Source organism: Erithacus rubecula (assembly GCF_903797595.1).
Source record: "Erithacus rubecula genome assembly, chromosome: 27".
NCBI classification, from domain to species: Eukaryota; Metazoa; Chordata; class Aves; order Passeriformes; family Muscicapidae; genus Erithacus; species Erithacus rubecula.
In genome coordinates this window covers 1,615,354-1,641,831 of record NC_136679.1, presented here as the reverse complement: position 1 = coordinate 1,641,831, position 26,478 = coordinate 1,615,354, and the positions used below count along the sequence as shown (strand labels likewise).

The 26,478-nt window shown below is 42.0% G+C and overlaps 1 protein-coding gene across 10 annotated transcripts in view; it reads left to right on the top strand.

Moving 5' to 3' along the window:
• The window catches only part of IKZF3 (IKAROS family zinc finger 3), a 56,899-nt gene that overhangs the window by 22,345 nt on the left and 8,076 nt on the right, over positions 1-26,478 (top strand). The window contains exons 1-7 of one of the 10 annotated variants that reach the window (XM_079327551.1): positions 229-293; positions 4,565-4,671; positions 5,576-5,629; positions 6,836-6,946; positions 19,813-20,073; positions 20,748-20,915; positions 21,873-21,989. In XM_079327551.1, the coding sequence (XP_079183677.1) occupies positions 5,590-5,629; positions 6,836-6,946; positions 19,813-20,073; positions 20,748-20,915; positions 21,873-21,989 (697 nt within the window). In that variant the 5' untranslated portion in view covers positions 229-293; positions 4,565-4,671; positions 5,576-5,589. Of the gene's footprint in view, positions 1-228; positions 294-321; positions 344-841; positions 1,030-3,208; positions 3,297-4,564; positions 4,672-5,575; positions 5,630-6,835; positions 6,947-19,812; positions 20,074-20,747; positions 20,916-21,872; positions 21,990-26,478 lie in introns of those variants that run through there. The other 9 variants (XM_079327548.1, XM_079327550.1, XM_079327552.1 and 6 more) reach the window with 9 other exon arrangements.

Genomic DNA, 26,478 nt, shown 5'->3' with positions numbered 1-26,478 from the left:
GAACAAATCTGACAGTAAGAGAAAATGGCCATGGATAATCCTGGGATGGAAACCAGAGGTTTCTGATTGCTGCACAGCAATCCCAGGGCTGCCTTAAAATTTGTAGAACCAGGAAACCTGCCTAATTATTACATTTTTCTGGAAAGGGGTTATAGAGATTGTCTGGAATAGCCAAGAATTTATTGATTATGCCACTTTTTTTTTTTTTTTTTCCCCCATTTTATTTCTAGAATCTTTTTCCAAGCAATGGAAAAGCAACAGTGTAAGAAGGAGCCGTTGGCACCACACAGGAAGTGAGTAGGAGAATCGTGTTTCCATGTTGTTATCCTGCTCCTGATCTATGGTAATTCGGCTTGCTGCCTTTGGGTTTAGATCCAAGTGATGAGCTCAGATCCCAATTTCACTTCTCACTTCATTAACTGGTTTTGGGCTTGAAGGGACCTCTGAATGCCACCTGCTGCTACCCCCTGCCTCAGCAGGGATATCCTGCACCTCGTCAGGTCTCTCAAAGCCCTGTTCAGGCCCGGTGTGGAATGAGCCTCTTTGAAATTCATATCTGCTTTATTTTACCGAAGAACTTTATACTTCGATTTTCTGCTAAATAGCAACACTGTTTTCTCAAGAAAAAAACATCTCAACCTAAATTCTGTTTACTATGATCTCACCCATTTAACTTTAACACACAATCCGAGGTGTGTCCATTCTGGGGATGACTGGGGGCTCCCCCAGTTGCCCAAAACAGACGCTGTGCCCTCAACCCCCTTCCCCACCGAGGGGCGGGAGTCCCTGGCGAGCAGCACCAGCAGCGGCTCCAAGTCCGGCGAGTCCGGAACCGGGACCGGGAGCGGGAGCGGGACCGGGAGCGGCTGCTCCGCTCTCCTCTCGCCGCCGCCCGGCGCCGCTCTCCGCCCGCCGAGCGCCGAGCCGGATGTCACGGTGACGGGCGGGAGGCGAGGCCGGTGCGCTCCGCCGGCAGAACCGAGCCCGGGCGGGCAGGTGGAGCTGAGACCCGCGAACGGAGCAAGGAAGGTGAGAAACGACCCCGCTCTTCCCCCCGGACCCTCTGCCCCGCAGCGGCTCCATCTCCCGGGGGCTTTTCAGCCGCTTCTTCAGCGCTTGCTGCAAACAGATCGCAGACTCTGGAAAATAAGTGGAATCGCGTGTAGTAATTAAACGGGAAACGAACGGGGCTTTTTGCCTCCTCTCTATTTAATTTCAGAGATATCACAAAGCGAGTGATAAAGACGGGGTTTAGAGCACGCTTTATCTGCTGTTCGTATTCTGAGGTTTAACGAATTCAAGGATGTCTTCTTTCTTTTCACCTGTAAAACGTGCCCATAATATCCAGAGCCAGCAAAAACCAATCTGGAACTTAATATTGGGTTCTGGAATAATTACCTGTCATAGAAAAGCAGTTTTTCTGGTGTTTTTAACAATCTTGGCAAAGAAGCTTTGCAAAGCATCACTTGGTTTCTTATTTCAGAGGTGGAGATTCTCACTTCAACTCAGTGCTTTGAGGGCTCCAGTTTAGATTCTGCTCTGTCTCAATAACTTGAGGCTTTTGGTTATTTTAAGTTAGCTGCAGATGTCTATTTAAAAATGCATTTTCCTTTGCTGATGGCTTTTTAACTGTTTATATGTAAATAAACTGACTGAATCGAGAATGTTGCTGTTTGAGAGAAATTACTGAAGATTTGAAAGAATGGCTTGAGGGCACGTCGACACTTAAAAATGCAGCTTAATTTTCTTGATCAAGTTTGGATCACTGTCTTTTTGGGAGAGGAAACTTTGTGAGGTGTGTTGGAATAGTCTGCAATTAGAAGATAACAGAGGTTCTCTATAACTGAGGTCATCTGAGAAACCCTTTCTTTGGTGTTTTTGTTTCTTGTGTGCTCAAACTGAACATGGAAATGATCCTTCATGTTTGAGGTCTGTACTTGAGGATGATGAGGATGCATCAATGTGCCTGCAGTTGTTGCATTGGGGATGAAGTTAGTGCAACAGTGTTGTAATGTGTTATCCCTGGATACAGTAACTTCCAGGAATGTTTCCATGGGTTTTGGACAAATCCCCGTGCTCCCAAAACGGAGGGATAACATGGCTGACTTGGATTTTCTATGCCCAGCGTGTGGAGGTTTGGTAGGGTCACAGAGCAGCAGACAGACCTTGGCAAGGGTGGGTGTTTGAATCAAAATTTGTAGCTAGCTTGATCGTATCTCTCCATGACTGGTTTGGTTTTGTGACTACAGAAAGAACTGTCCAGCTGGAGCTGTCAACTCCAGGTTCTGGGCTGGGATCAACAAGTTGGATCAGGAGTTGGACTTTGATGATCCTAGTGGATCTCTTATGACTGAGGATATTCCATGATTTAGGATATCCTATACTGAATCACTGGATTGTTCTGCTAGGTTTAGAAGGTCATATGTACCAATATGAGAAAAATCTCCTTTAGTTAGGCATTGCTGATCAGGATTTCTTCCCAAAACGACACATGCTCTTAAAATGCCTGTGACATTTCACACACTGCATAGTGCTTAAGAGCAGCAAAGTACCAGAGACTTTATAAAGAGTTTACTTGGCCCAGGTGCCTTTTTCAGAAAGCCATGAAGGCTGTGGATGCTGGAGAAGCATATTTGGTGGAGATACCAGCTAGAATTTCTCTCCTTAATGGCCCAGTGTGGGCTAAAGGTGTAAAACTTGTTGGGGTGCAAGAGGCTGAGTGGTGTACCTAGTGAAGGCACTGATTTCAGACAAGGAAACTGGCTGTTTCTGCTCCATATACTGTGATGGAAAGACAAAAGCAGATGGGATTTTCAAAGCTATCCCCTTGCCCCTGCTCTTGGGCTGAAAAGTGCAACTGGCAGGAAAAAGGCAGCATTCTGGTTCCATTTCAGGGACAAACAGGTGAAATTATAATAATTCAAGATACTCCTCCCATTCTGCATTAACGACAGAAAGGAATCAGGGTCATCACCGATGATTTGAAAAATATCCATTTTAGGGGAGTTAAATTTCTGGTTGGCTGTTCTGGTCAAACACCAGGACGAAGTGTGAATACTGTTGCATACTAAAATACCACAGCACTTTTTTAGCAATCTATTTGAATAGTTTGACTCCCTTTGCCTATTGGTGTAGAACACAGGATGGCCAAGGATTGGTTTCGAAAGCACATGAGTGTTACTTCTGCTTTGTGAAAGCACACTGTGCCTCAGCTACTGCACACAGAGTCAGGCATCCTCTTCCCATGCACCCCTGCCAGTGGAGCTCTTTGAAGCTTGGGAAGACCAACGTGTTCTGTAAGTGATTTCCTGCCTTGTGTTTTTCTGAACATTTGGTAGAAAAATGGCCTTGTTGGTACAGAATCAGGGATGGAATCTACCCGTATTTTCTCCTGTCACCACGAAGGATTTGGTTTAGGATAGTCAGGAAAGAGATCTGAGATTAAATATTAAGAGATCACTAAGGCTCTAAGAAGCTGCTGGAGATTGGTGCTGTAAAGAAACAGGTGCTGGTGAGGGGAGGTTGGAGGACTGAAAGTGAGACAAAGACCAGGATGTTTCTCAAGCAAGAAGAGAAACATTTATATGGTGTGTCATTGTTCTTATCTCTTTCCAAAGGGCTGCCCAGCAGCCATCATGGGCATGAAACTGTTGTGTTCAATAAAATATGAATAAATTCCTAGACTCCATCTCAGCAGGGAGGAGATGAAGGTCTGAAGAGGCTGAGCATGTCCTGCTTGGTTCTCATGGGGTTCAGGCAGTGTCATTCTCCAGCAAGTTGTACTACAGCTGCCAGGGAAACCTGAGGAATCCAACAGTTACTAAAAATATACAGTTATTCAGGAATATATGTAGAGTTATTAGAATTGTAGCAGTCATGTAGAGGTTCTAGTTTTTTTCTTCTGAGACCACCTGGGAGCTCAGGAGAATGCAGAATTGCTGCCAAGGTTTCAACAGCACCTTGGGTCTTCAGCCTGGAGCTTTGACCCCCATCACCCAAATGCAATTTAAACTAAAATCAGCTGTTGCAAAATAAGGGATATTTCTTGTAATTATGTGCAGAATTACAAGGGTTTGTGTAATGTGGGTGTCTGTATTAATGGAATCACAGAGTGTTTTGGAATGGAAGAGTGTTAAAGCTCATCCAATTCTATCCCCTGCCATGTACAGGAGCACCTTCCACTATCCCAGATGCTTCAAGCCCCAGCTTGGCCTTGAACACTTCCAGGGATGGAGCAACCACAGCATTTCTGGACAACTTATTGTGTTATAAATTCAAAATCAATATTAGAGAAAATTTTGTTCATTTACCCGGAATGTTTTCGCATAATTATTTACTGTATAAATTGGTCCATTTGCTTGTTTGTACCTCAATTTTCCTGGCATAACAGAATGAAAATGAGAAATTAAGGGCTATAACTATACAGTTCCTTGATCTTTCTAATTTATTTCAAAATATTGATTCAGTAAATATCTGAACTTTTTGTCATTGAATTCTATGACTATCTTTATGATCCAAGGCCTTTATTTCATTGTACACATTATTCCCCCCTTTATTCATGAAGTTTTTTTGGAGTACCTCTTCTGATACCAGTCTGCCTCGTTGGAGAGTTGCCAGAGCTTTATATTTTAACGTTATAGAGACCACAAAAAAGTTCCATATGCAGAGGAGGTAAAGACAGATAATTATGGGCTAAATGTCACCAGTGGTTAACACCTCATGCCCACTGCCTGGGTGTTTCTGTTATGTAACTGCCAGGAAGAAATTTTCCTGGTCCAGAAACTATTATTTTTTAGGTTCAAATCTTCTAAAAGATGTTATGGCATGTATAAAATAAAGAGGAGGAAAAATACTCCAGGAAAGAAAATAGAAAGGAAGCAGGTAACTGTGTCTCTGTTAAAAATTCAGTCTCCTAACAGCAAAATCTCAAGGCAGGGAGACCTTGAGTAAAGACAGCTCAGGTCTGTGCCTCTAGTTCAACCCAGCAGCTGAACTTTGGGCACTGGAGTGGGAATACCTGCAGCTCCTGCTGGCTTCAGAGCTCTGCTGAGCCCCCAGCACGCTGGGGAACCAGGCTGCACGGGGTAGTCCTCTGAAAAATGTTTAAAATTCCTAGCAATTGATCCCTTTTGGAATTTCTCAGTGGGAATTAGACTTGCATTCCCATGAAAACCAAGTAGATCTTGTGAAGATAATGGGGGGTTTCCCTTTGTGCTGGGAAAGGAATGTAAAAATATCTTTGTGCTTTAGAGAAATTAATTTCCTACGGAGTTACTGCGACTGTGCTCACAGGGTAATCAATGAGTATATCAAAAGCATAAATTTTCTATTCTATAATTTTTGAAGTTAGTAAATCACACTTAATCCTTTTTCTGGGCACAGGCCAGTGATCAGGATATAAAGAAGCAAAGCATGATATTAATTTGGTTTTTATTTCTTTGAAATGTTTTCTTTTTCAATTTTACTTTCAGCCAAGAGAACGGGAATTTATAAGATTGTAACAACTGTGTCGTGAACTGATCTAAATATTTCTAATATAAATATCAACCTCAGGCTGCTTTTCTGTCTTTTGCAGATTCACAGCCCGGGATGGACCTCAGTAACCCTCAGGAACAGCCCATAGCTGCAGGTATTTTGCTGTTCAGTTCTGTTCTTCCACCCTCTCTTAACAATTTTACATTTCAATGGAGAAAAAGACATGAATTGAAGCTGGTTTAGGGTCCCAGGACACTAAATAACAGAGTCAAAAGTAAAAAAAAAGGGGCATTAAGGCAAAAAAAGTAAATTTTAGAGGTTAAATAAAAGCATGGAAGTTCAGTGTAACATTGGAACAGTGAAGTAGGAAAAAAAAGATTGTATAGAAGGAAAAGAAATATTTTCACGAGCAAGTTGGAAGTTTTGATTAGGGAAGCAAGAATAATACAATTCTCTTGGTTGACTGCATTTCTGAAAATATGAACACAAACCTCCTGAGTAAGTTTGACAAGTGTTTCACTCCCTTATTAATCAAAAAGTTGAGTCCCTTTTCAGCTCCAATGTAATATTTAACTTGAGAAAAATCAGGGGTGTTACAATCCAGCTGTCAGTAAGTTAAAGGATTTACCAGCAATTTCACAGTATTACTGTAAATTTTAAAAATTCTCATAATGTTTGAAAGAAAATACTGTTTTCTTAATGGAATATTAATCTGGAATTTACAGAAATACACATAATATAGAGTTAGTTTGCATCATGGGGTTAATGAAAGAGGCTTTATTTGAAACACTTCACTGGAATAAATTTCACAGTTAAAAATGTGTCTTTATTTCCAAGGAGAGAGGCTGAGATCTCTGGGAATCTGATCTGCATGATAATGTTGATATTTAAAAATACACACGTGGAAGAAGCAGAGAAGTGCAAGTGGGTTCAAGGGAGCCTTGGTTACATGTGCTTGAGCAGTTTTCTGGCCTAAGGCCAGAATTATTCATATTTTGTCCAAAAGAACAAAGTGGATCTGTGATTCCTTTGCCTTGCTCCAAGGAGTTCCATCTCTGCTCACACAAGTTGTCAGAGCACCTATGATAGGGTTAGATGTATTGGATTTTATTCCTGATGTCATTTAGAACAATCTTCAGAATATTTAGATCTGGGCAAAAGCTGAAAATGAGGTGTGAGAGAATTTGTGAAGGATTTTGGGAAGTAAAAATCATTCCCCAAAGTTGAATCAGAGCATCTGTAGAAATAACATTGTGGATACTGTCAGCAGTGTTGGTAGTGTGCAGGTGCTTTCTTTGAGGGAATCACCTGGAAATATTCTTGGAGAATAAATAGTTAATTTTTTTTTTTTTTTTCCCAGAAGAACAAGAGGATTTGACAGACTGTAATCTGAACAAATCCCAGGAAATGGAAAGCATGGATAATGTGGAAGATATGAAGGAACACAATCAGTCTAATGAAGAAGCAGGAGGTAAAGTAGAGTTGGAATTCTGATAAATAACAGTTCTATTTTGTCTCTTTATTCATCTGATTATGCTATGAGAGCATGTCTTTAAAAGCAATAGCAATAAAATTCATTCAGAGCATTTCAACACACTCTAAAGAACAGTAATACTTTTCCATTACATTCCACCAAGGTCAGTTTTACAGGATCTATGAAATATGGATGGGAAGATAAAACAGCAAGTGGATCTGGTGAGCCTTTAATGTGTGTGGCAACAAATTCCTAAGAGCAGTTTGCATAGGCAAAACCTGTGTTAAGACTGCAATTTTTATTAATGCTGCTAAGTCCTTTCATGCCTGAAAAATAACTTCATAATTATTTTTTTTTTCTTTTTTGAAAGAGAGAACAAGTTGCCTCAAATTCACAGGACCACTCAGACCTGTAAAATTCGAAACTGTAGCAGCAATGTTGTACTTTAAACTGTGGGTGAAGGGGAAGTTGGTCAGTTTTCCACATTTATTGTTGAAGAAAATACCCTTCCTACAGGTCTGAGAGAAAACATAAAGATTAATTAAAATAGTAAGCTAATATGTACTTATAGATAAGTATTTATAGATAGAAGAAAACAGCAGCAGCTCCTGAAACTTGGCAATCTTACAGAGCTCAGGGGTTTACATGTGCCTATGACAGAGATTTGGGTTTCTTCTGTGCTGTAGAAGCTCCTAAACTGAAATCTCAGCATTAACAACAGTTCCTGCCCATGATCTGAGAGTGCTCATCCTTGCCAGGGGCCTCAGCCACGAGCAGTGAGGATTGTGCCTGGTGGAGGATGTGGGGCACCTGTCCTGGGGACAGCACACTCTGTGTTACCAGTTTCACAGATCCTCTCAGTGCCACAGGTCCAGGGAAATTACAGCTGTGGCTTTGGGTAGGAGTTTGAGGTAGAGTTTGTATCACATGAATCAAGTAAATCACTAAAGAATTATGTGTTTTGGCTGTGCTTTGGTTGTTTCCTCTAACATCATTGTGATTATTTTGCAGAGGTTAAACTTCTGCATTATTAATGACCATTTGTTTTTATTGGTTAACAAAATGCAAGTAAACATAAAACACTCAAGGGAGTGGTGAGATGAATCTCACTCAAGGATCTACAGTGCCAATATCTGGAATTCTGCTGGTGTCTGACCTTATGGAGAGGCATCACACAGGTTTTTTGACCAAATTTAGGATGAGAAGCCTCATGTCCCCAGAGCAGCTGCTGCTTAGCAGGATTCTGCAGCTGAGATTAGCTCATTACAGAGGTCTGCAATATAGAGCCTGCCTTGGGCAGGTGAGTTCTGCTCTGCTTACCCTAAATACAGAAGTTTAATAGAATAGACAGAATATGGAAGACTTGAGCATTTTCTACATCCAAGACAGCTGATCTCTCAGATCCCACAGGACATAAAATATTCACGGCCGTGCTCCAGCTGTTTGTCCACCCCTTGCACCAATTCCACTCTCACTAACTCACTTCTCCCTGTGTGTTCCAGCCCTTTACTCCTCCTGCTCACTGAGCTGTGGGTGCAGGAAGCCAGGACAGGGTTTCATTCCCAAACTCCTCAATACTGACCACCTGAGAGGAGTTGCTGTAGCTTTTTCCCACCTTCCCATTCCAGGAGCCTTGTCCATCCTGCTCCTATGCAGAGTCCAGACATGAAGCAAGTCCTTTTCCTATTCTTTGACTGCCCTGTGCCTGCAGTACCATTTCTCACTCTCTTTTGGATACATTTAAGTCAGGAAAAACTTGGACATGTGAGAGACTGTGTCAGTACTGCTCTTACCATTCATTTTTTATATTGCTGCTGATCTCTAAAAGTCTCTTTACCATTTGCTCTGGAATGCAAACACTGAAAATTTACATCTCAAAGACAATGCTATAAATATCAATAAAACATAATTTCCCTCTAGCAGCCTCCCTTACCATTAGAGCTCATTCATTATAAAGTGAATATGAACCTTCAGTACCACAGTGCCCCATTCCTTGCTGCTCACTGTAGGAATAAAACCCCAACTGCAAGGAGAAAGCTGCTTCAAATGCACAAAAAAGGTACCTCCAGCTTCTCCATGTAAAATGGCACAAAATAAAATATACATTGTGTTTGCTTCAGTGCTTCACACACTGCACTCTGCAGTCATTCTGATACCGGAAGCACAAAAAAAATCTTAAATATTTAAGCATGCTGTGCTAGTACTCCAGGCCATGCAATGATCAGTTGATGCACTTAAATTTCCTCCCAACAACACCAGTTCAGTTGCTGTTGGAGACTGAAATTCACAAATAATCTCAGTTTTCATGTCATGCCCTCTATAAAATAGCAACATCTCTGTTAGTCCCTGAGCAGTCCTCGTGGGTCAGTAACTACTGTCTGACTTCTATAAATGAAACCACATTCTGACAGTGCTGTCCTGGTGGGAGGATTATTTTTTGGGGATCACTAACCCTGGTAAAAATGAATATATATAATATTCTCCAGGATCACAGAATAGAAATATCATCAGTATTGGTGATGGCATTTGGGAAAAGGATTATGTCCCGCCTACACCTGAAAAAACATATTGGTTAATTTCTATTTAAATAGAAATAATGAAAAATATTTATGTGGTTCTCATAAATGTTAATCACGTTTGTGAGAGAGCAATTCCACTCCAGCACCTTCCCAATTCATTGCTGGTGACAGCCTGTGACACAGAAACCTCTCCTTTTTCTGTCCTGAACCCCCACATGATCCGTGCCCCCGGGCTTTGTTCCATCTGCTGAAGGCCACTGACTCATGGAGAGAGATCAGGCCTTTGATAACCTGCTTTCCACTGCCTTAGTATGTCTGTAACATGTTTTTCTCCAGCACAATTATGTCTGGTTTTTCCATGTCTTGTCAGCCATCCGTAGTGAGTAGGAATCTTTCAGTTTCTTGGACTACATGTTTTTGTGACTCTTGCATTATTCATGGGTGACATTGTGAGTATGTTGTGGGGAATTATTCTGAGGCTTTGAGCAGAAGCTGGACCTGCTTGAATCTAGATGTTGTTTGACTTGGTCTGGTGGAGCTTTTTTATGCTAAAAGTGATGCTGGGATCCTTTTAAAAACTTACAAACAGTTCATAAAAGCACTAAATTAATGCATAGGGCTGAAACACCATCAGTGAGTCTCATTGGGAATTTTAAAATTCCATTTTTCCAGCTGACTGTTCTATATTTGTACTTCTCTGAGCCTGTGCAAACACACCAGCTTATGATGGTTTTATGTGTGCCCTAACACAGGTGAGATGCCATTCCATGGAAACAACCCAACTTGTCTTATTCCACCCCCCTGTTAAACAGGATTCCGTGATGATCAGCGCTAAGTATCGGGCAAACAATTAGGCAGCAGGCTATAGTAAAATGGTAATTAAAAGCTTGATGGGGAAGAAGGAAAAAAAGAAACAAAACCCCCTTTTCTTGCCTCAAGGGACTGGAAGCTGCACGCTGTGGTGCACATGGTGTATGCTCGCCTGCAACCATAAAAATACACCGTTCCCATGGTGCTTCCTGTGTCTAGTCTGAAAAGAGACAAGCAATGAGAGCGGGGGGGAAGCGCTTGATTTCCCCTGTTTCTTTCTGTGCCAGCAACACTGTTACCTTTGGTGGCCAAAGTTGACACGTCTTTAATTTAAAAATTAAATTTAAAAAGCCACGTTCCTTCCTCTGGGAGTCGCAGTCAAGCACGAATGTTTAATTGTGTCTTAATTCTCTCAGCTGTTGAGGCAGACAACTTTTGGGGTGTTATGAATGTCAGCGAGCTTTCATGGTTGCGAGCTAAAAAGAGATAAAAGCCACATTTGTGGTTTATGGATGTTAATTGCTGCTGCACTGAGGTGAGTGTGGGGGGCGGTTGAAAGGCTGGAGTGAGGCAGGAGAGGTGACGGAGCCTCGCTGGGGCGCTCAGTGAGGTTCCAGCGGTGCTGCAAGAACACGCACTTATCTGCCTGGAAAGGAAGTGCCGTTTTTTATCAGAATATTACATCTCCCAAGCCCAGCTCGAGCCCCGGCGCTCATGGGACTCGGGGTTATCTCACAGCATCAGCAGAAGTTCACTGCAAGGGGATTTCTGCAGTGTTAAACCCAACAAGGAGCCTGTGCTGTACGGGTCAGGCTTCTCTGGGGGCTCTACTGGCACTGAAAGCCGCGTTTTCCTTATCAACAAACGATGCTCTTGACTTTGTTTGAACTCTTCAGCCTGCCGTCAGCGGCAGGAATGCTGCCAGGCACGCCGGGTGACATCAACGGGGCGGTGGTGTGTCACCCAGCCTGTAAATGATTGACATCTGCTGGACTATCCTGAGCACTCAGCACTGGCACAGACACTCGGCTGCTCTGATTGCCTGGAGATCATCAGAAAGTGCAGCTATTTCTCATTCTAATTAACCCATTATGGCGATTAGAAAATAGAATTTATTTTTGAGATATCCTGACTCCCAGTGGAAGCTCTCAGACAGAACAAGGGCTGGAAAGAGGATGAATGCACAGTTATTCAATACATGATGGGCTTCATTTAATAACTTTTAAAACTCCTTTTATCCCCCCTTCACTTGTTCTACAACGTGTATCTTGTATCCATACAAAATAATTCCCTGAAATTACAGGTGAGAGAAATATTTATTCCTTTGGTATCAAAATTAAATCCAGTCCAAGGCAGATGAGTTGTGATCCCTCCCTACTCACCCCAGCAGAAAATAAGTGAAGATGCTAAAAATGGCTCTGGGAACTCAAATTGCATGTTATTGTAGGAAATAATCCAGTTTTGGAAATACAGATTGGTGAGAAAGAAACCAGTTAATGGGGATGAGTCACATTTTGCCCCCAAACCAGGCTGTTAATTCAGCACAAAATGGGAATTGAAGGGACAGGTTCATTGTGCTGCTGGAAAAGTATTGGGAAAGGGAAACAGATCCACAACAGTCAGAAAACTTTGCTAAAAACATTTACAAATAGTTCCATGAGCACTGGAATTGGTGGCTCTCGTGTCTCATTACTGACTTTTAACTGAACCATGCAGAATTTGCACCAGGTGCTCCGTGCCTGTTTCACCTGAGACTCCCCGGCTCGGTTTTGCCTCTCCTTTTAGGTTGCTCCAGCTCTTGTTCCGCCTTTATTTCCTCCTCCCTCTCTGCAGCAGCTTTAGGAACTTTGTGAAGGCGGATCAGGGCTCGCTGTACTCCCCTGGAGCAGCGGGAGGCTGCGCTCACCTGCCGCGCTCCTCTCCTGCTCTCCTGGTGCAGCAGCTCCACCTCCAGGAGCGCCTCTGGGAGCTGCAGGTGCTCCCGGAGCAGGAATCCTGCTCTTCCAGGGAGCCTTGGGTTTGTCCTGCAGGTCTGAATCTGGGAATGTTTAGGTTGGGAAAGAGCTGGGAGATCAGAGTTCCTATGGGAGCACGGAGAGGATGCGTTCGCTCCTCTTGAAGGTTATGATGAAAGTGAATTACAAATATTTCATTAAAGAATCTCAAATAGATGACACAGGTGTAATCTAAAATTCAAGTCGAGGTTATTTACTACTAGAATTTTTTAATTCTATCAAATCAGTGCACTGTTCAGGGTGTTTAAGAATATTTGAACTAAGCTCCTGCCTTCAGCCTATACGTGTTAAAATTCCTCATTTCTCTATTCTTCATATTATTTTATCTAATTTTCTCTCCCTATTTAACCTTTCTTACAAGAATATATTGCATTGTCAAGAAGGCTCCTGGGAGATGAATGTACAAAGATTAAATGAAATTATACTTTGAATTTCTCAGGTTTGAAGTTCATTTGAAGCACAGTTGACCAGAGCTGACCGTGCCTGTGTGGTCACATTAGTGATTGGTCCCTTGATATAAATAATGCCAGTGATTATCTGAATTTAACATGTGGCCTTTCTCAGTCTGACTGTTGGGTCCAGATGTTCTCTGATTAACTGTCTCATTGAAGTCTGATTTAACGGTTGTGATTGTATCTGCCTTGCTGGACTTCAGGAATTGTAATTTTAGAAATGTTTTCTCTGGCTGATGGTATCTTAACGGCAAAGGAAGGGAAGAGCTTGTGCAGTTTCATCTTTTTCTGTGTTTTGTTTTGTTTTTTTTTTTTTTGTAAGGAGGAGACTTTAAAGATATTCAAATCTGAAAGGATAATGTTAACAGGTGTCAAAATTAAAATAAATTTCATCTGGGACACTTTGGAAAACCTGGGCCCTGCAGGCCTGAGGATGTGGATGGCATTCCCTCTGTGCTCACCTCCAGCACTGGGGGTGTAGAAAGTTGAGTAAAAATGACAAATTATTGCCACATTTTTAAATTTAAATAAAATCCCATGGTAGTTTCAGCATACACTAACCACAGTTTTCCAGCCCTTAGTCCAATTTGTCCCAGGGAAGGTCATTCTGCTTCCCCAAATTCTGTTTGTAGGTTCACTAAAGAGCATTTAAATGCAGCTAAATGAAATTAAATGTCATTTCCTTCTCTAAACCCAGCACTGCACAGTGTTGCTGTGCAGTTTGTCCTGTTTTACTCCAGCTTTGGGAACACTCAGTTTTGGGGAACATTTCTCCTTTACCCCTATTTCTGTTAGTATAACTTCAACTTAATTTGGAAACCTTTTGAATGAACATCCTAGAAAAACACTAAATATGATAGTAGAGGGGAAATATTGTGTGTAAAATCAAGTATTTCCACAAGAATATAAATCTTTATAAGAAAAATCATTATTTTAAGTAAGATGCTTGAAGAACCAGTTACATAATTGACATTTCCTGACTTACATGAGCTTGAAAACAATGTGTGTTGTTTGGTTGGTGTTATTTTGCAATTAATTGTACAACCAGATAAATTACACTATGCTTTAATGATAGAGAGGCACTGGTATTAATGAAGTAGAAAATACACATCTGAGCACTTGGAAAATGATGCCTGGCTGATTTTTTTTTTATTTTCTTTCCAATTCTCAGTGCTGCATTTCAATTTGATTTGTTTCTATTTTTGTTTCAAGTCACAATAAAACCAAGGAGACTCATTACCATTGAGCCTACACTCCACAAAGGGGAATGATGAAAGTTTCTCTCCTATATTTAGAAGTAAAATTTCCACCAGGTGCATTCTGCACTGGGTAATTTAAGAATCACCACTCACTCCTGCTTTATAAAGTACCTAAACAAATTAATTACTAAGTTTTTTTGGTGTAAAAATGACTATTGAAGAACACTACTAAGGAAATAGTAAAAGGCACAAAGATAAAACAAACCCAAAGCCAATATGTCCAAGTAATAAATGCAATATTTGGGCATTTTGGTGCAGGAATCTCTGCTTTGGCCTGTAGTGACACAAAAAAGGACCCAAGAAATGTGACAGGCCCAGTGTCTGCACCCTGCAAGGTGTCACCATGTCCTGGTTGGGGTGGTTGTTTCTTCTGTCTGGCTGGAAGTTAATTCTGCTGTGAGTTGATTGCTCTTTTTTGTTGGCAAACAATGATGTCATAAAAGCTGTTAGGAAAAAGGGTTCCCAGGCTGGAGTCAGAGGGAAAACAAATCAGGGTGGGCCAAAAATGCTTGAAATCCTTTCCCTTCCCTAGATGGATATCTGCAGTGGGGTGGAAGAAAAACATGGAGAAAAGTTGTCTTAACTCTGATACTGTTGCCTCATTAAAAAAAAAAAAAAAATCTCATGTTGCTATTGTGTCACTTTACATTTTATAATTCTCCATTTGTTACAGTCTCCAAATTCTCAGTATACACACACAATTGTTTTCTTCTTGTTGCTTGAGGAAAAAAAAAAAACGTAGGCATAGCCTTGTTTATTTTAATTACTTTCCCCTGGTTTATAATTTTTATGGGATGTACTACTCTCTTTACTCAGCAAGGAATATGGAAATTTTTTATTCATGACTTATCTTTGCCCCCAGTGTGTTGATTCCATTGCTGAGGTGTTTCTCACCAACGCTCAGGATTCTGCCTTGAATTTGGAAACTCCCCTGACTTTTTCAGCTTCACTGCTCTCTGTCTCAGGCTGGGTTAGGCACAGGAATCTCTCATTCTGGGAGGGGAGCAGCTCTGGCATGTGTCTGTGGGGTTTTGTGGGGATAAGGGTGATGAATCATCAGTTAATACCTGTCAAACCCAGGTAGTCACAAGAAGCCTCCAATATCGACTCCCTTCTTGTTCCTCAGCATCTGAATCCCATTAACAGCTGTCAAAACCTGGTAAACTATTTATATGCTTTCACAATTTGTTTAATTGGATAGTTAGGAAATGGCATACAAGAAAAGCTTTCCTTTTTCCTTTTTTTTTTTTTTTTTTTTCCTTTAGTCTGGCTGAACATCTGTAGCATTAGGGGCTCATTATCTCTGAATTGGCACAGCAAATCAGCAGCATCATTAAAATGCCACATTAAGATGATTAAGTTTCTTTGTTACCCAGTTGACTTTTTGCATGTGCTGAGGATTTCACGATTATGACCCCACTCCTTGTAAAACACTTGAGCTACATCACCCTTTCCTGCAGTTGTCTTTAATAGCTTCTGGGTTTCATTCCTTGTGCTTTTCCCATCGCTCCTGGTAAACTTTGCTTAACAACAGGACAAAACTTATGTTCTCTCCTCTGTATTTGATGCCAGAGTCTCAGATTAAATGGAGAATTTTGGGTGTTTTCCTTCTGAAACTTCCTCCTAGAGAAAACAGCTAAGATTCAGAAACTCTCCAACTTGCCCTAAATGTTCAGCTCTCTCAACTTTTTTGATTTCTGCATTTTCAGCCTGGAGAAGAGAGGTTGTATGGAAATGTCAGAGCAGCCATCCAGTATCTGAAAGGACTTAAAGAAAGCAGAGAGGGGCTCTGCTTCAGAAACAGCAGTGACAGGACTAGAGGGAATGGCTTTAAGCTGAAAAGAGGGAAATTCATGTTGGATTTAGGGGAGAAATCCCTCCCTGTGAGGGTGGGGAAGCCCTGGCACAGAGCAGCTGTGGCTGCCCCATCCCTGGGAGTGTCCAAGGCCAGGCTTGGACCAACCTGGAAGAGGGGAAGGTGTCCCTGCCCAGGGCAGGGGGTGGGACTGGATGAGCTTTAATGTCATTCCAACACAAACCTTTTGTGATTCTATCATTTTATAGAGCACACACAAGCACTGTTTGGGTGGTGACTCAGTCTGAAGTTGCCACCGCAGCTTTATTTTGGATTTTTTCCAGAACCCATTGTTTTTACAGTGTTTCAGGTGAAACAAAAATATTACTCTGGAGTATGTCTTTCATCTTGTAATCATCTCCCCAGGAAATGAAACCATGTGCATCAGCCTTAACACATCACACCAGCACTTTGTTCTCTAAAAGCTGCAGCTTTTTTTTCTCAGTGTAAACTCCATGAACTGCCTCAAGAAAAATAGTTCCCTGGCTTGGACTCCATGAATGCTTTTTTTTCTCTTACAACCTCTTTACTTGCCTAATAGAAGGCATGATAGCACTTATTTTTTCCACTGTGGGAACTTTGTTAGTGTTTTTAGGGATAATTGTGTTTTTCCTCTGTTAAATTTCCCTATTCTACATGAAGTGACAGCTTCCTTCCTCTTGATGAAGGCAGACCAGCCTGGAAACTCCCTGATCTAATAAAATATGTTGATATGATTTTTAAGTGACAGATATAAACCTTCCACACAGCTGCCAATCTCCTGAACACATGGTATTCCCTGTGCATGCCAGTACAGAAAAAAAGTCTGGGCCAGAAAAGTAATCTGGTGGCTCCAGACTCCACAAGTTAATTTTAGTCCAACCCATACCAAGCCATTTTTTCCTCAGTCTTCTTTGCACCAAAGCTGCCTTGTGTCAGGAGGTGAATTAGCCCCTAAACCATAACAAGTGAAAAAATTCCAACCCTTCTAATTTGTATTTGAGTTTAAAAAGCCTCTTCCCTTGTGGCTTCTCCTGGTCCCATCCATCAGAGAAGGAATTTTTCTGTGGAAGTCCTTCAAATACCTCCAGGAAAACACTCGAATTTTGGGTGCCATGGACACCTGAAACATCCCCTGTTTTTTTGCAGAGGCAGTGATGGAAAAGCCTTGATCAAAACCCAGGTGCATCCACCTCTGTTACTACAAGGTGCAGTATGGAAACTACAGAGGTGATTATTTTCCATGGTGGGATCAGAAAATGATTTGACCAGTTTACACCAGTCCCCAGGGATGTTCTGTGGGGGGTTCAAACCAATGCTCACATTGTGCCACACAGACCCTGGCTCAGCTCTGGAGCTGTGAACCAAGAACTGTGGTGAGAAAGAGCAGCAAATGGCACAGAAGCCTCCACTGGAGGTCACAGCTTGGCCTCTGCTCAACAACCACGTGTGATGCAGATGAAAGGTGAGACGTTAAGTAGAAAGTGGGAATTGAAATTGTTTCTGAAAGCACCAACAAGGTGCAGCTGCACCGGGTACTTCCTTTTACCATGCTGGGCAGGATGTAGCAAATTATTTTGGAACAGCCTCCTTTTGAGAGGGAAAAAAACAACCAACCAACCAAGCAAAAATGCTTTTTTTTTTTTTCCCTGGGAAAGGGATGGGTGTTGAAATCTGCTTTCAGCAGCTGGCAATCATTTTTTTTCCTTGGAATGATGAAAATGGTTGTATAAACTAATTTTGAAGGAGTCTTGATAGCAAGATCACCTTCACATACTTGGGCATGTAGTTGGCAGCAGAAGGCAACTGCAGAGGAAGCTGTGGTCCTGTGGAAGCAGGAATCCATGGGATGTGAAGCAGAGCTGGCACTGAAGGAGCCATAAAGAAAAACAGTCAATTTTTTTGTGAACCTGGAGCTCCCTGTGATCCTCTGAGCAAACACCTAAACCCACTTGAACTCATCCAAGATTGGAGCAGCAAGTCCCAACAGCAAAATCTACATATTTTCCAGGACAGGGGATAAAAACACACAGTATGGGAGAAAACTCTGTTCTTCCATCAATATCCCCATCCAAGGAGAGCACAAGAGGGATCTCAGAGTTTTCCACACTACTGTGGGGTCTTGTGCAGGACAAAGAAACCATCACCCACCTATTTCCCTCAGCTCAACCCAAAGTCAGATAGATTGACATGGCTTAATACAATCAATTAGGCCAGAGGAGTGATTTTCTCTCTAAAATGTGGCTGAAATTTTTAATTTCATGAAAGTTTAACTTGCCAGATCTTTCTTTTTCAACGTTGCTTTTATGTTGCCACCTCATTTTCACTGCCACCCATTGTTTGTTCTCAGCATTTGATGTGGTTGATTATTCAGAACCAGAGCTAATACATATTCAGCAGCTCGTGTTCTGTACTTTGGAGGAAGGGCAAGTGATTCAGTGCCAGATTGAACTGTCTAACCCTTGGCTGGAGGGAGGAGCAGGTGGCCAGGGAGCAAGACTTTCAAACAGGAAGCCATGTGGTGCATCTCCTGGTGCTCATCTTCATATCTTGAGGCACAACTTGAGTTTCTCTGTCTCTTGTCTGAGAACCATGAAATGGCTTGGGTTGGAAGGACCTTAAAGCTCATCCAGTCTCACACCCTGCCCTGGGCAGGGACATTTTCCACTCTCCCAGGTTGGTCCAAACCCCATCCAACCTGGCCTTGGACACTTCCAGGGATCCAGGGACAGTCACAGCATCTCTGGTCAACCTCCCCACCCTCACAGGGAGGAATTTCTTCCATATGCCCAACCTCATTTTTCCCTCTTTCACCTTAAAGCCATTCCCTCTTGTCCTGTCACTCCAGCTCATGATGAATTTTCTTTCCCTTGTGACCCTTCAGACACTGGAAGGTGCTGTAAGGTCTCCACACATTTTTCTCTTCTCCAGGCTGAACAGCCCCAATTTTCTCAGCCAGCTTTAAGCTGTCCTGGCAATTATTAAAGATTTTAATGGAAGTGCTGGTAATGTTGGGAGTTAATTGTGGAAAGGAAATTCAGCACCCTAAGTTGGGAATCATCAGCTGTTTATACAGTGTGACCAATTTGCTTGCATTTTTACTCTGTTAGTAAATCATTAGCTGCCTGTTACACCCACCTTTGCCACAGAGCTGCATTTATTGAGGCAATGCCTTTGAATTCCCCTGAACTGGCTGCAGGTCCAGGAAACTGTTTGAAGGCCATGGATGCTGATCTTCAGGAGATGCCACATCCTCACAAAATTACTTCAGGCAAAACTTTTGGCATTTCTGGGATATATTTATTTATCAGGAAACCTTTACCCTGCCTCTGCTAGTTTTATCACATAGTAAATCAAGATTATTAACTGCTCCTCACACACCTGAGAGCTATGGATAAAAACTGACATTCACAAATGAAAATTAGGATTATTGATTAGGTTTAACTAGTGAGAATCTATCCCATGGAAAAACTGGGAGTCCTACACTGATCAGACATATTTCCTAGGTTTGTTCCAAGCACCAGAGTTTCCACAAGATATCCATAAGTTATAAGATATAATTACTCTTTTTAATTTGTGTCTTTGTGTGTTTCCAATTCACAGAAGCAACCTGAAATGCTGATTTTTATAAAAAAAATAATTGTGAGTGATGTGAAAAAATATTTTCTTTTGAATCCTGGCTAGTAATTTTAGGAGATGTTTGTACTGTATTATGCTTTCATAATCTGTAGAAGGAAATTCTCCATTAAAGATAATTACCAGGAAGGTTAATTGCTTTCAAGGGTTATCTCACTGTGAGTATCACTAAGTGTCCATGAGCAGTGAAGTTTCACATCTGCATATTTCAGTAAAACTTTTAGGAAGATCGATACTGTCATTTTATATAATTTTTAATCCATTTTTTTTTTCCTAAGGTACTTCACTGTGCATAAGATTAGCCATTTTTTCACTCCTGTGCTTTGTTTTACCTGCAGATGATGTGATTAAAGTGAAAGGTGAATACAGTGAAAGAGAGGAGAGTGCTTTAAATGCCGAGCCTATGGAAAACCTGGAAGAATCAGAACTGCCTTACACATATCCCAGAGAATATAACGAATATGACAGCATTAAATTGGAAAGACACTCGGGTTCATATGACAACGTCAGGCCAGCTAGTGGAAAGATGAATTGTGATATCTGTGGATTAGCCTGCATTAGCCTCAATGTCTTGATGGTTCATAAGCGTAGCCACACTGGTAAATATCCCTCTGTTGTTCTTGTAAGAGCTGGAGTACTGAAAAGATGATCATTTTCAATCTAGACTAGTTATTTTAAAAAAAGGATACAAAACAAGGGTTTCCTTGTTCTGTCCTTGACACCAGATGTGATCTTTATCAAGTTACGAACTGTTCTGTGCCTCACTTTACCCACCTTTCTTCTTATCAAGATTGAATATTATTAAAAGCAAGTCGGTGAGGCATTTTAAGAATTTTGGATGAAAGGCACTATGTAATGCAGTATTTCTGGCACAAAGCAAAAGTTAATTTGGTTTTGTGCTGCCATTTTCAGTCTGTGTATAAATTTCTCTCTGTGCCGTACTTTGGCAACAAACCAGTGAGCATCTTAAGTTTCAGCCTGCAGTAAGATAAGACTTTTTTTTTTCCTTCTAAAAATTGCTGGCTTGTTGGAATCAGCCTCCTCCAGAGCACTTCTTTCCATGGAAGAACTGTGCAGTGTTTTCCATAGTCCTACATATGCTACGAGCAGCTCTGACACCAGAGCTGCACCTCCCTCCCACTGAAGTCACACTCTGTGCGTTCCTATAGAAAGAAATCAATCCAACATCTCATTCTTTCCTCTTCCAAAAAGGCAGAGGACAGCATGATACCCACGTAACCATTAAATGTCCTTTTCTGTATGTCATTTTAAGGTGAACGGCCATTCCAGTGTAATCAGTGCGGAGCTTCCTTTACTCAGAAGGGAAACCTCCTCCGCCACATTAAACTACACACAGGGGAAAAACCTTTTAAGTGTCACCTGTGCAGTTATGCCTGCCAAAGGAGGGATGCGCTTACGGGTCACTTAAGGACACATTCTGGTAAGTGACTTCACAGGCACTCCATGTGTTTTGGATGTGTGTCACTGGGACACTCGGTGTGGAAAAGACAGTCAGCAAGGTTTGCTCAGCCTGTGGAAGGCTCAATGCAGAGTAGTGATCGCTCACTGCTGCTCCTGGAGCCAGCTTGGGGCTGGTTCTGCCCTTGGTGCAGAGGCAGTGGCCATGGGAATCCATATCCCAGACCACAAACCTGCTTGCACAAATAAATCCAGCTTTTTTTCACAGAATCATTTTGGTTGGAAAAGACCTCCACGATCATCAAGTCCAAGCTTTGATCCATGCCCACCTTATCAGCTCATTTTCATATGAGTGGAGCTGGCTGTGCCAGCAAGCTCTGAACTTGAGGAGAGTGTGAGACATTCTTTGCTGGGACTTCCTCCCGTGCCGTTCTGAGCTGTGAGGAAAGCTCCAGGAGCACAATCCCAGGCAGATGAATCTATTGCCACCTCACTGTGGTGTAGTGCCTTTCATCTGAATCTCTTAAAATGCTCAACAGGTGTTTCTTCTCAAGCCTGGTAGGGTGTTCTGTCCATGTTACAGAGGGGGAAATGGAGGCACAGAGATGAGGTGACTTGAATAACAAGCCAGGTATAACTCGATCTAAGCTGCCCCTGTTCTGCAGGAGACAGGTTGTGCTTGCCCTTGAATTTGTCTGTATCCTGTGTTTACATGGGCTCAGAAAGAAAACCTTGATTCTAAATGATAGATGTTATCACTGCACTGCTCTGTACAGAAAAAAAAAGTTCAACCTCACAGAGAATCAAAGTCAAAAATGAACTTATGTGCCAAGGATAAATGAGATTCTGATTTAATCAAGACCAGCAGTGTGGTGCTGTCCCCCACCAGCACAACGCTAGAACCATCACACTTCAAGCAAGACAGTCTTTTAGTGGTCTCTTGTGATTATTTAAATTCTTTTATTGTCTCTCTTTCTAGTGGAGAAGCCTTACAAATGTGAGTTTTGTGGAAGGAGCTACAAGCAGAGGAGCTCGTTAGAGGAGCACAAGGAGCGGTGCCGGACTTACCTGCAGAACGCTGGCATGTGTGAGGCTGGTGAGTTTATCACCTTGCAGTGGTTTTGGGGTTTCAGTACATTACAGGGCTTAGAAAAGGGCTTCTGATGAGCTGTTAACCCACAGCCTGAGAGCAGCTTTTCCTACTCCTTTCCAGTAACCTGAGGGGCTATAATGTTCTAAAGGTGCTGGTTTATCGTAGCCCTCAGGCAGGCAGTTAGTGTTTTTATTTTAATATTTTTTTCTATAACATTTGCTTGGTGTAAAACATCTAAAATACCTTGTACCCAGCATTTCTGGTGATGATGCTCAGTGAGTGAAATGATTCCTACATTAATGCTGTTATGTGGTTCATTTTACAGGATAAGTTGTTGACAGCTGTTGTTCCTCTCTCAATGTGTTTGATAGTTCCTTTTCTTTAGAATAATAACTGTTAGAATTTACAGCAGTTTTAGTGGCCTGGATCTAGGTCATGAAAAGGGAGTGGTATCCCCAAAATCACTGACATATCAGCTTAGGAGGGAGTGAGAGGTAAAGGGCTCCTTTGAGTATAGAGCTGCATTTGGAAAACATGAAATGTATCAAAACATGTTTTTTCTTATTTTCCATTTTGCAGTCTCTGTGCTACAGTTCCAAAATACTTTGGTGAAAATAATCACCGTAATCTTTGTCCCTGTTTCACCTGAACTGTTCAAATCCTAAAATGAATTGTGTGATTTGAATCTCATAACACCCCAGTAAGTCAGGAAAAAATTACTCTTGCCATTCAGAGTCAGAGAGTGGCTGTGACCTCCCAAAGGATTCTATGACTGATTTAAGCAGAGCTGAGGCCAGTTTCAGAATTCAGACTCCCATCTTTTGTTGTGCAGCCTTGAAAAAACATCAAATAATGAAAACATGAAATCACAGAGGGTTTGGGTTGGAAAGGACCTTGAAGATCATCCAGTACCCTCTCCTGCCTTGGGCAGGGACACCTTCCACTATTCCAAGATGCTCCAAGCCTCATCCAACCCAGTTTTGGACACTTCCAGGGATGGGGCAGCCACAGCTTCTCTGAGCAACCTGTGCCAGGGCCTCACCACCCTCACAGGGAGGAATTTCCTCCTAATAACTCTATCAACAGCATTAAAGGACAAGATTCTGCAGGAATCATCACAAGCCAGGCCTGAAAATCAGTGTGTTTCATAGAGGTTTTTAATAATTTTACAGTTTTGGGGGGAGGCTCTCTTCTTGTCAGCAAGTGACATATTTCTTAAAACATTAACAGAAGTAACTGGTTATTAGCTCATCAGCAAGTTTAGGGTTTCCTGAGAACCCTTACACATTGTAACTGTGGTTTGTGTTACAGTACACATTCACATCAGGGCAATCACCCAACATGTCCACCCCTGAAATTGGAAAGCATGAGACCTGCTGCAGGATTCTGCTTTGAAATTGTTCTAATCTGAGCCATGCTTTAGATGAATTTCAGAATCAGCACTGCAGGGAACCTTCACTGCTCACAGGGAGTGGAAATCCCCACTGTGCCCAGAGGTGGCTGCTCCCCTGCCTTGGAGACCTTCACACCCTTACACACACTGCAGTGTTGTTAGAGAAGTAGGAAATTTTATGGAAAATGGGAACTCCTGGGGCATTTCCATCCAATTCTCTTGTATCAACAGGATGTTGGGTGACAGAACCAGGGAGAGGGAAATCTGCAAACCTCCCAGGAGGTCACTTACTACGCTCTTTTTTTTTTTTTTTTCTACTGCAAACCTCCCAGGAGGTCGCTTACTACGTTCTTTTTTTTTTTTTTTCTAAGTGTAACACTTTGCATTTGTGTTTAGTAAACATCCTCTTTCCATTGCTGACCCTTTCCCTACTTTTCTGCATCACTTTGAATTTTGGTGTTTTTCTGAATTCCCCTCAAGCTTCTCAGCCAGATCTGGGGAAGATGTCCCTGTCCATGGCAGGAGAGGGGAACTGAGTGAGATTTAAGGTCCCTTCCAACTCAAACTATTCCACAGTTCTATGATTCTCACATGGAGTTGTCATTAGACACAAAAGTGCTCTACATGCCATCATTCCTAGCTGATTAAAATATTTAAAAGCATCAGGACAGTAGTAACCATTCTAGTTGCTTTTTAGAGGCCATGCTTTCATATTCCAAATGTGGAAATATTTTCAAATGTGGAAATATTTCTAAAAGAGAATTTTCATCTAACAATGAAGTTGAAGCATTGTCCCTGATAACCATCTCTCTCACATTGTTCTCATTGCACAATCACCCAGCTCTGTTCCATTCTCCCTTCTTGAGTGACCACACAGAGATGCTACAGGAAGCAATGCCTCTAATTTCAGCTTTGTACTTGAGGGCTTTGCTAACAATATCTGCACCCTCTAAACATTCTGCTCACATTGGTTGGTGTGGCAGAAACCACACTATGGGAACAGCTCAGTGCAGGGTGAGTGCTGCTGTGTGCTTGGGGCTGAGACAGCAGCACCTCTCCCTCCAGCTGCAAGGTGACATGGTGACCCAGAGATGGATGTCCCATCTCTGGAAATGTTCAAGCTTGGACAGGGCTTGGAACAACCTGGGCTAGAGGAAAATGTCCCTGCCCATGGCAAGGGAGTGGTACAAGGTGAGCCTTAAGGTGCCTCCCAACCCAAACCACTCAGTGAACCCATGATGGCCAGGGCACAGCAGTGTTTGGAGAGGTGGATCCTCACCCAGCACTCACAAGACAGCATCAAAAGTCCTCCATAATGGATAATTCACAGTGGCAGGAAAATGGATACACTCTGGAAATGTTTTATCCAGGCAGGAGCACACCTGAAATGTACAGAGAGACAGGCAGCAGCACTGGGAGCAGCACAGACACCTCTCAGGGGGGTCAGGGAGCACCATCCTGGTGCTGGCTGAGCAGGAGAGGGACACCCAGCTTTAAACATGGAGAGATCAACCCATCTTTATACCAAAATTCCATGCTTAGGAGCTCAACTTCTCATTCCAGAGTCACTGATCAGATTCTACCAAGAGGCACCAGGGGATTTATGTGAGCTGCAGAGTTTCTTTCAGCATCCTCAGAGGGTTTTTTTTTTGCTTTTTGGCCCTGCAGTTGAGCCATCAGAGCCCTGAGCTTGCAGGATAACCCAAGATCCCAGGCTGCTGTATGTTCAGTGCTTTGGAAGTCTGGATTTTCTGTATTTTTTTTTTTTTCTCAATGTAATTTTGAGCAAACCACTTGATCATTTCTGTTAGTCCAGCCTGAATTTTATTTTTAGATACATGTTGCAGTGAGAAAATAAGTTACTTGAATCATCCAGAGGGAGGATAATTGAAAAGGGAGAGAGGGCGTGATTACTACTCTATATTTGAGAAGTCCTCAGAGAAGTTGGAGTGATTAAAAAGCTGTTTCCTAAATGCTAAATATTATTCTTGGATTGTTTAATATGTAATCCAGAAGAAAAAGTTGGATGAGATAACTTTCAGCTAGTTTCTGGGAGCAGAGAGCAGTGTTGTGGGTGAGAACCTGTATAACCACCTTCATCTTACTGGGAGCAGACATTGTTTCCCTAAGGCTGGGTTGTGAAAATGTCATCAAAGACCTTTTGTGGCCTATAAATAGAGATTATTCTTTTTGTTTAGGAAAAGATAGCCAGTAGCAAGGAGTCAAAAAACCTTAATGTGAAAGCAAAGACCTTTTTCAGCACTAAAATAAAAAGGCAGAGACCCATGAAGCTGCAAAACTGATTCTACAGAAGCCCCAGAAGTGTTATATAGGTCAATAGTTGCTGTCTCTGCAGATCTCCTCTGAGGAAAGACTCTGTTATCCCTGCAGGAAGCTCTCATCTGCCCTCCTGACATTAATTTAACAATTCAAGTTCCCTTGGTGGCACATAAATAACGTTGACAAGTCATCCCTGATGTGCTACGTGCAGCTTCCAGTGTGCTCCTGGGGCTGGGAGAGCCAACAGCAGCTCTGCCCTGAGTCCTGTCAGGACAGGGGAAAAACTCTGAAAATGTGGAATTAAAGCTTTACTAGAGCAACCCATGGGTCCTCAGAGTGCAACTCCTAGAGGTAAAGACTGAGAAAAAAAAGAACTAGAACAACAAAATCAGAAAAACAAAGAATAGGGACCAGGGAGCTGCTTTTATGATATGGGCAATTTGTGTCTTCTTTATTTTTTCTTTACAAAGAGAAAAGTACATTTTTGAGTACACAGCACACAGTATTATTTTGTTCAGAGTTGTTGGGGTTTTTAAAATTTAGATCACTGTTGTTAATGACTTGTGCAATGATCCAGCCAAGATTATGAAGCTTTGGGGTTGGGGATAGTTCAAACCTTGGACTACACTCATTTAAATTTAATATAAAGATGCATATTCCAGGCTTTGGAGCATAAGAATTAAACTGAAGTCCTGAAATTAAAAACCCTATAATTTTCAAGACCAAACTAGAGCTTCTGGCCCAAACCCAAGCAGATGATTACACTCTACCCCCCTCCCTTCCCCTCAGAGTGTCACCTTCACCTGGTATTTTGTCTCA